Source organism: Microtus ochrogaster, chromosome 7 (genome assembly GCF_000317375.1).
Source record: "Microtus ochrogaster isolate Prairie Vole_2 chromosome 7, MicOch1.0, whole genome shotgun sequence".
Classification (NCBI taxonomy): Eukaryota; Metazoa; Chordata; class Mammalia; order Rodentia; family Cricetidae; genus Microtus; species Microtus ochrogaster.
Window position 1 is genome coordinate 53,222,403 of NC_022014.1, and position 9,979 is coordinate 53,232,381.

Here is a 9,979-nt window from a genome sequence, read left to right on the forward strand (position 1 = left end):
CACAGCCTCCTCAGTTTACCACCCTTCATAGTAGGGCCGCACACAGCCTCCTCAGTTTACCACCCTTCATAGTAGGGCCGCACACAGCCTCCTCACAGTCTCAGTACCTGTGGTAGTCCCATCTTTCAGATGTGTATGCCAATGTCCCCGACGTTACCTAACGTCAGTGGCAGAGGTGAGGGTCACAGCCACGTGGGCTGGTTCAAGGGTGTAAGCCTCAGTTCACAGTGTGAGCCTTGCTGATGAAGACTAGTGTGGCCTCTGGGGTCCCAGTCCAGAGCAGTTTCCTGTGTTTCAGGGTTCACATGACTCACTTGGTGTCTTAATCGCTGTTCTATTGCTATGTAGACACCATGACTAAGGCAGTCTTATAAAAGAAAGTACTTAACTGGAGGCTTGCTTACAGTTTTAGAGATTTAGTTCATTTTAATCATGGCAAAGAACATGATGGCAGGCAGGCACTTCCTGGTCCACAAGTAGAGGTACCGGGCCTGGCATGGACTTTTGAAACCTAGGAAAACTTCCTCCAACAAGGCCACACCTCCTAATCCTTATAATCCCTTCAAACAGTTTTACTCCCTGGTGACCAAGCATTCAAATATAGGAGCCTATTGGGGTTCAAACTACTGGGGATGAGTTTGGTTCAGGCTCAGCTGGTCTCAGTGGGGCCTACAGTTGTACCGCTGTGTTGGGGGAGGGGCTCATAAAAAGAAAAAGAATTTCTTTTTAATTATGAAGGGCTGCCATGGTGTGCATGTGGAAGTTGGGCTCAGCAGCAAGTGTTTTTACCCACGGAGCCATCACTGGCCACGAGTGGAGGAGCAGCTGGCTGTGCGGGACCCTGCCTTTCCCTCCCTGATTTTTTTCACCATGCATATATCTATCCTAATCATTTTCAATGTTACTAACGAGCTCTGTGGAATTCATAGACTGCCTTGATTTGGTTTAAAAAGATTAACCTGTGAAAATAGATGTTTAACATAATCTTACCAAGAACTCAAAAAATAGACTGGTAGACTCTTGGCATGTTGCCCAGAGAAGGTAGTGACCAGACTCAGGGAAGCTGTCAGCTTTTGTCCCCACCCCACAGCTGGAGTTTGGTGAGTTTGGTCCACAGACTATATAGTACTGTGTGACTTGTGCTTCTTGTACACCCAGGTCTGGACAGCTCTAACAGTGGGACCCCACTCACACCTGCAGCCCGAATATCAGCCCTAAACATCGTTGGGGACCTGCTTCGGAAAGTTGGGGTAAGCTCCAGCCTTTGCGGGGTTTTTTTGAAGGTTTTCTAGACAGAGCCTCTCTTCCCGCTTTCACAGAGACCTGAGTTTTAGATGTGGCTAGACCTTACATCATTAGCTCATGAGACAAGAGTTTCATATAGAGGGATCAGGTGCTCTGAATCCAGGCATCTTCCATTTTTCCTCCCAAGTAGTTTGTCTGTCTCTTAGGCCCCACACTAGCAGCCTTCTTCCTGCCTCACAGTCCCCAAATTCTGAGACTGTAGTTGTGGGCTTCCAAGCTAAACTGGAAGTTCTTTCTTAATTTGAAAAAAAAAAAAAGAAAAGTCCAAGAGCTATTTAGAAATGGGTCAGTCCTTTTTCCTCACTCTCTCTGTCTGTCTATAGAACATCTTAAGAAGCAGAGCAAAGAAACAGCCTCGGCCTTCCTGGCTTTCTGTTAGTCACAGGGAGGAGCTTTTGTCCTCAGGCAGCCACACAGAATTCTTGTAGCTGTTCTTTCAGTTTTAGAAACTATGCTTGAAGGCCATTTAATGTCAGCCTGGCCTGAGGCAGAAAGAGAACACACACACACACACACACACACACACACACACACACACACACACGTGCACGCGCGAGCTCACGCTGAAGGTCTGTACCTCTGTGAATTTTTAGTTTTGTTTCCTCCAAGTTCAAGACCTCGGTTGACTCTCTTTGCAGGTTTGATGAGGTAAACAAGAGAACGGTTCCAGAAGATGATTATTACTATTCTTAATATTTGATGAGGGTAGTTCTTTTTTGTTTGTTTGGTTTCTGGTTGTTTTTTGAGACAGGGTCTTTCTATGTCACCTAGGCTGGCCTAGAACTTATAGTAATTCTCCTGCCTCAGTCCCTAGAGTGCTAAGATTGCAGGTGCACACCACGCCTATCTCATTTTACTAGGTGGAGCTAATGATTTTCTGGGAGGCTTCTGAATATTTTAGGGGGGTAGTTTTAGTCCTCATAGACACACTGAATTCCACTGAGGACCCCTCAGAATCTTGGGAACACAATTTAAGTGGTTTTCTCTTCCCTGGCTCCCACCTTCTACGTGGTTTTTTCGATAATATCTTTCTGTAACCCTGGCTGTCCTGGAGCTCACTGTGTGACTTAGACTGGCAAGGCATCTGAAACCTGCTCTGCCTGGACTCACACAGATCTGCCTGTTCCTGCCTCTTGAAGGCTGGGGTCAAAGATGTGTGCCATCATGCCCAGTGGCTCTCAGACTTTTCCGTTCCTGTCTTTTTTGTTTCCTTTTTTTTTTTTTTTTTTTTTTTTGGTTTTTCGAGACAGGGTTTCTCTGTGGCTTTGGAGCCTGTCCTGGAACTAGCTCTGTAGACCAGGCTGGTCTCGAACTCACAGAGATCCGCCTGCCTCTGCCTCCCGAGTGCTGGGATTAAAGGCGTGCGCCACCACCGCCCGGCTGGAACTAGCTCTTGTAGACCAGGCTGGCCTTGAACTCACAGAGATCCGCCTGCCTCTGCATCCCGAGTGCTGGGATTAAAGGCACGCGCCACCACCGCCCGGCTTTTTTTTTTTTTTTTGTTTCCTTGAGGGGTGGGGAACACTGTGGCCCAGGCTGGCTTCGAATTTGCTAAGTAACTGAAGATAACTTTTAACTTCTGAACCTCCTGTCTCTTCCTCCTGAGTACTGAGGTTACAGGTAATGTCGTACCTTGTTTATATACCACTGGGGATCAAACCCTGTGCTTCATGCACTTGGCAAGCACCCCCTCTCCCAGCTGGCTATTTCTCCAACCTCCGTCTACACCTTGACTGATGAAAGTGTGTTTCTTCCCAGGCGCTGGAGTCCAAACTAGCATCATGCAGGAACTTGGTGTATGATCAATCCCCAAGCCGAGCAAGTGGACCAGCCTCAGGGCAAGGAACCAAAGGCCGAGATGGTGGTGATAGATGGCCAAGCAGCACCATCGTCGGAGATAAAGGGTCAGTGCCTTTGATGAACTCAGATCAGACACTAGCCCCAGCCCCAGCCCCAGCCCCACATGGTCTCTAGTTTTAAGGCAATAGGATTATTGCAGAAAAGCTTAGCCTCTGCTTCCAGGCTAGCCTTGAATAAGCCCTTTGCTTAAGGCCAAATTAGATAATACCTGAATTTGGGCCAGCAGGCAAGGAGAGAGCAGTGTTTGTAGTGTGATTTTGCACTGTGAAGAGGGCTGTCCTGATCCTTTGTGGAAAGTTGCACTTCCCCTAGAGCACTCTGTGAGTTTGGCTCCACTCTGTACTTGTGTATGCGGAGGTCAGAGGTCACCTTTAAGTGATGTTCCTCAAGTGCTGGCCACTTGATTTTTGAGACAAGAGTCTAACTGGCGTGGAACTCGTCAAGTAGGCTAAAAGCCCCAGGGATCCACCTGCCTCTGCTTCCTCGGTACTGAGGTCAAAAGCATTCTCATGTCTGGCTTTTTACATAGGTGTTGGGGATCAAATTCAGGTCCTGATGCTGCAAGGCATCACTTTTGCCAGTTGAGCTATTGCCCACCCGGACCAAATTCCTGGAACAGCCACAGGGATGGACACAGCGCTGAGTGCCCGCACTTCTTTTCTTTTCTTTTCTTTTCTTTTCTTTTCTTTTCTTTTCTTTTCTTTTCTTGCCTAAGGGAAGCCCTAGATCTTGGGGTTCATCAAAAGAAACTTGCCTGGCCTTGGGGCCCAGGTGTGAGGCAGCACGTGACGGAAGTGAGTTCATCCACAGCTGCACACTTAGCTTCTGGACCTTTAAATACAGATTTTTTTTTTTTTAAGTGTATGTATTTATTTTTGAAACCAGGCTTCACTGTGTATCCTCGTCTGGCCTGGGACTTGAGAGGCTGTGCAGACCAAAGAGCTGCCTATCTCTGCCTTCTGTGTGCTGGGATTAAAAGCATGCATACCACCATGCCCAGTAAAATTTTCATTTAAAATAAAAATTTTAAATTATTGTGTGTACACATGTGCACAAGTCTGTTTTCCATAGTGCATGTGTGAAGGTCGGGACAACTGGCAAAAGTCAGTTTTTTCTACTATGTGGGTTCTGGGATTCAGACTTTTACGCTACCAACAAACATCTTCACCTGTTGAGCCATCTCGTCAACCTTGATTTTTTTTTTTTGATTTATTTATTTATTATGTGTATAGTATTCTCAGTATTCTGTCTGCATGTATGCCCACACGCCAGAAGAGGGCACCAGATCTCATTACAAATGGTTATGAGCCACCATATGGTTGCTGGGAATTGAACTCAGGACCTTTGAAGAGCAGGCAGTGCTCTTAACCACTGAGCCATCTTTCCAGCCCTTAATCTTTTTTTAATATTTATTTATTTATTTATTATGTATACAATATTCTGTCTGTATGCCTGAAGGCCAGAAGAGGGCGCCAGACCTCTTTACAGATGGTTGTGAGCCACCATGTGGTTGCTGGGAATTGAACTCAGGACCTTTGGAAGAGCAGGCAATGCTCTTAACCACTGAGCCATCTCTTCAGCCCCCTTAATTTTTTTTTTAATTCAAGAAATTGAATTAAAAATTAGGAAATGTTGCTCAGTAGACATACATCCCTGGGTTCAATTTTCAGCATTCCCCACCCACTCTAAATGAAGTGACCAAGAAGTAACAGTTTTGTGGGATCTTCTGAGATAGGGTGCTTTTTCTGTAGCCTTTGGAATCAGGGAACCAGATAGCCAGTATCCTTTTCTTCATTTCACAGGAGAGAAAGCTGAGACCCTGTGAGACATTCACCCTTAGAACCCTAGGGTCCCTGTGCTAGCCATGGCAAACTCCTGTCACGTCTGTTAAATGTGTTTGCTCTGTCTGAAGGTCAGGAAAACGCTTGGAGTTTGGGAAGCCAGCCTCACAGCTCTCATCACCGGCACCGCCGTCCACCCAGGGTGTGGTCAAGCTTTTGCTTTAGGACCAATGGGAACTGCGCCCTCACCTGTCCTGCCCTCTTTTTTTTTTTTTTTTTTTTTGGTTTTTCGAGACAGGGTTTCTCCGTGGCTTTTTGGAATCTGTCCTGGAATGTCCTGCCCTCTTTATATTTAGCTTTTGGTTGTGCCGCGCAGCCCAAGCTGACTAAGGCTGTTGGCCTGTGATGTGGCCCAGCCCCTGGCAGTATGCCTCATAAGATGAGCTGGTTCCTCACCCCACCGCCCTCCAGCTCTAAGGTCTGGATGATGGGCCACCCTGTCATTGGCTACCTAGAGTTTTAATGGCCTCCAGAGGTGTTTTGAATATGCCTAATCATCAGGGGGAACTAGAGCCCAGCTAGCTCAGGAGCTCTCCCGCAGCCTACTTGCAGCTGAAGCTGTCTTCTGGAACATCCTGCCAGTGCTTTACAGCATGATTAAATTGTGTCGAGAACTGGGAGATCACAGAAGCTTGGGGCTGTTTAAACCATGACCTTGACCATGACCTTTGCAAGATGGGGTGTCTCTGTGTAGCCCTGACCGTCCTGGAACTCACTATGTAGAGCAGGCTGGCCTTGAACTCAGAGATCTGCCTGCCTCTGCCTCTCAAGTGTGCACCACCACTGCCCAGCCCTTTGACACTTCTAATCTGCCTCATGAAGATTTTCAGAGGTGTGTCTGACTCCTCTGGTCAGTGGGAGATTATTCTCTGTAGATAAACCCAGCTTCCCATCTCTCCTGAGCTCTTACCTTGATGTTGGGGCGACTTCTGCATCACAACCATGAACAACTTGGAGTTGGACTGGGCTTTGTCATGCCATCCCTAAGAACAAGACTTCATCATTCTATGTCTATAGAATAACAAGGGTGACTAAAACATCAGATTCTCAGCCACTGGTGGTCGCTCCCTTGGGATGTAGAGAAATGAGCACAGAACTGCAACACCAGAGCCTTGTCTGATCTGTCTGGGGTGAAGCACCACCTCCTGCTCTGTCCACAATGAGAAATGCGCACTTATTTCCAGAGCTTAGCACCCTTCACTTCGCTACTAATGCATTTTTAGTAGATGGGGCAAACCTGGCCTTGAACTGAACCTAGAACTTTCTGAGTGCTGCTGACATTCACAAGGTGGTTTTAAGCTGTGTGACCATTTGTTCCCCTCAGACATTGTAGCCTGGGAAAAGATGGCCTTTATTTTTTTATATTAAAAAATAAAATAAAAAAAATGCCTGCTTTACTGCTGTGTGTTTGTCCTTCCGTGTTTGCACATGGCCCTAAAGTTCGTTTTTTTGTTTAGCCAAGTAATAAAATAATGGAGGAAAAACATTTTGTGTGTGGGTATATGTAGTTGCTTGTGCGGATTGGAGGCGTGTGTTCACATGCTTGGGAATCAGAAGTCAATATCTGTTATCCTCTTCAGTTCTATGGGTGATGTATATAGGTGTGTGGGTGGGTGTGTGGGCACATGTGTGCACAGAGGTCAACGTTTGGTGTCTTTCTTTTTGAGGTGGGGTCTCTTATTAGACCCCAGTTCATCCATTAGGCTAGGCTGGCCAACAAGCTTCAAGAATGACTTTCTCTGCCCTGCCAGGTTGAGTTGCACAAGGGTGCTGAGGATCTGGACTCAGGGCCTCGTGTTTGCAAAGCACCTTACTCATTAGATCTGTTTTAAAAATTTTTCTATTAAAGTCAACTTTTCAGCAATGATTTTGGGAAAATGTTTATATGTCATTCCAGTTATATCAGCACTCATGGGAGGACTGGCTTTTTCAGCATTTTAGTATCTATTTCCTGTCTCTTTTATTTTGAAGTCTGTTGAGTTGGGCTTTGGAAAAGTGTGTGTGGACTAGAACTTTTACAGTAGTTGGGAATTAAAGGTCCCTGATGTGCTTCTGTAGATTCTTCATGCTAAGAATGATTTCTTAAATGTTTTTTTTTTGGGGTGGGGTGAGATAGCCTTAGACGGCTTCCAAACCAAGGACTATAGGCGTGGGCCACTCTGCTTTAGGTGTTTGGGGTTTTATTTTTTAAACAGTTTTGCTCGAAGATGAATGTGTTGTAGAGAAAAATGTGGCCTACAAGTCTGAAGTATTTACTTTTAAATCCTTTATTGGTGTATGAGGGAGTATATGCCACCACACTCACGTGGTGTGAGTGCCAAGGATTAAACTCAGGTCATCGGGCTCACACTGTCATGTGGTGAGCACCCGCCATAAATACTATGTGTCTAGCTTTCTTTCTTTTTTTTTAATTTTTTTTTTTTTTATTTATTAAAGATTTCTGCCTCCTCCCCGCCACCGCCTCCCATCCAGGTCTAGTAAGGTGAGCATCCAAACTGCCTAGGCTCCCACAAAGCCAGTACGTGCAGTAGGATCAGAAACCCATTGCCATTGTTCTTGAGTTCTCAGTAGTCCTCATTGTCTGCTATGTTCAGCAAGTCCGGTTTTATCCCAGGCTTTTTCAGACCCAGGCCAGCTGGCCTTGGTGAGTTCCCGATAGAACATCCCCATTGTCTCAGTGTGTGGTCCTGAGTTCCTTGCTCGTGCTCTCTCTCCATCTGCTCCTGTTTTGGACCTTGAGATTTCTGTCTGGTGCTCCAATGTGGGTCTCTGTCTCTGTCTCCTTTCACCGCCTGATGAAGGTTAATATCCAGGAGGATGCCTATATGTTTTTCTTTGGGTTCACCTTATTTTTGTGTCTAGCTTTCTGAGGGATTTTGCTGACCTGCTCTGCTGAACAAAAATATTGTAATTTAAAGAGATCAAGAAACTTTGTGCTTAAAATATTGATTGACTGTGCTGCCCTTGAAAGACTTGGGACCAGAAGTACCTAGGACTTGGTGTCTTTAGGACGTTGTGATATTTTTGCAGCCTGGAGGCAGGACCCAGTTCTAAACACAGAATTCACTGGGCTTCCATGTATGCCTTCTTTTTTTTAAACTTTATTTTGTGTGCATTGGTGTGAAGGTGTCACATGCCCTGGAACTGGAGTTACAGACAGTTGGGTGCTTGTAATTGAACCCGGGTCCTCTAGAAGAGCAGCCTGGCTCCTCAATCCCGTGTATGTCTTCCACATGTAGTCTGAAGGTTTTTATTTTTATTTATGCATTTATTTGAGACAGGGTCTCATTATATAAATCATGCCATCCCAGAACTAGGTAGCCCAGGCTGGCCTTAAGTTTTCAATCATCCTACTTCCCCCTCTTAAGTGCTGGGAGCACAGGCATAACACCCCTGTGCCTGACACCTGAAAGTAATTTTATACAGTAATTTTAATGTGTCTGAGTTTTGGTTATGACCCATTCCATTTGGGATTTTTCAGTGTTGATGGAAAAGGGTCTTCAAAGGTGTTGGGGACATTGGAATTTTCAGGACCAGATGCCCAAGCAGGACAGCTGCACAGCTGGTGCACAACCTTCTAGCTTCATGTCCAAATAAATCCCTCCCATATGCATGTTAATCCCTCCGTGATTGTTTGCCCAGTTTATGGACTAACTCAAACGTTCACAGGGTGATGGATGTCCTGTCCCGCCCTGCACTAGACTACAGCTTAACAGAAGAGCCAACTCCATTTTCGTGACTTATGTTTTATTAGTGAAAGTGTCCATGGGTACAGCCTGGGTGCAAGTAAGACAGTGCAATCTCAGTACTCAGCCCTTGGAGCAGTGTTTCCTTTGTAGTTCACTTGGTCTTGGTGAATGAACTCTGTGTGTCTGAGGTGTGGCAGCCAGGGAGGGGAAGGGAGTTTTCAAACAAGGGCTTCCTTCCCGAGCTGGAGCAACTGGTTGGTCAGGGAATGATTTGGGAGTGGACTGGGGGCAGTGGCACCCATTAGGTAACTTACTCATTTCATGTAAACACAGTTGATGGTGACTGGGGCTGTTTTCCTAAAACCTGTCTGCACAGGTCACTCCCCCCCCCCCCCGCCCCAGCGCAAGGTCTGGCCTGCATCTTCTTTGATAGCACATCCTAAAACATGAATTCACACCCTTTGTGTGGGCTGTGGGCCGACTGTCGTGAGGGGTGAGGTGATGTCTGCGACTTGAGAATGAATGGAGCCGAACGCTAAGCATAGTCCGCTAGATTCTGCTGTCTTCAGTGTTTTGTTTCCCTGCCATGGTGTATAGTTCTGAATTTATTCATTGGCTTTGGTTCCATTGAAGTCTGAGTCCCGAGCATCCATTTCTTCTTCAGAACCATCTGTGTTTTCAATAACTCTGCGGCCTCCAGCCCTTCTGGAAGGAACAAATGAAGCCTCGTTTCCTCGCCTATGGATTTAAAACAGAAAATACACGTCTTTAGTAAGGAAATCTCCCAGGAGATTGGAAGAAGTGTTTATCAAGGGCTGAGACCAAACACACACTCAGCATGAATGAGTCACAAACAAATTCAGGGTGAGTCCCAGCCAGTCTTTAAAGTCTGAGTGGTTTTATTTATTCAGTTGGCATGAGATTATTGGCTTTAAATACGTCTGGTTTGGTCATTTCATGACACTTAGGATTCTGCTGTGCCAGAGCACTGGATTGGAAAGAGAAAAAGGACAAGATGGGTGGAGAGTCGCACACACAGGCTGATAAGAAAGTGTGCTGTTTTATCTACAGATTTCTGTCTTCTGGCAATAAAAAGGCATGGTTTTAGGTTTTCAGAATGACTCTAAAAGCAGAGTGGAGTTACACAGAGGACATTCCTTAGTTGAAGGGGGTGACACAGCACTCTCCCCTGATGTGGGACTCCCTGCCCTCAGATCTGCCATGGTGGGGAGATGGTGTCTACCATGGTGGGGAGATGGTGCCTGCCATGGTGGGGAGATGGTG

General features: G+C 46.1%; 2 protein-coding genes across 6 annotated transcripts in view; one reads left to right on the top strand and one right to left on the bottom strand.

The window, feature by feature from the left end:
• Positions 1–6,478, top strand: part of Nde1 (nudE neurodevelopment protein 1) — a 27,624-nt gene extending 21,146 nt beyond the window's left edge. For both annotated transcript variants that reach the window (XM_005350358.2, XM_026780419.1), the window contains 3 exons: positions 1,159–1,250; positions 3,064–3,209; positions 5,078–6,478. In XM_005350358.2, coding sequence (XP_005350415.1) covers positions 1,159–1,250; positions 3,064–3,209; positions 5,078–5,171 — 332 coding nt within the window. In that variant the 3' untranslated portion in view covers positions 5,172–6,478. The remainder of the gene's footprint in view (positions 1–1,158; positions 1,251–3,063; positions 3,210–5,077) is intronic.
• A 2,266-nt stretch (positions 6,479–8,744) lies between these two features.
• The window catches only part of Myh11 (myosin heavy chain 11), a 100,331-nt gene continuing 99,096 nt past the window's right edge, over positions 8,745–9,979 (bottom strand). For 2 of the 4 annotated variants that reach the window (XM_005350355.2, XM_005350354.2), the window contains one exon: positions 8,745–9,433. In XM_005350355.2, the coding sequence (XP_005350412.1) occupies positions 9,301–9,433 (133 nt within the window). In that variant the 3' untranslated portion in view covers positions 8,745–9,300. The remainder of the gene's footprint in view (positions 9,434–9,979) is intronic. The other 2 variants (XM_005350357.2, XM_005350356.2) reach the window with 1 other exon arrangement.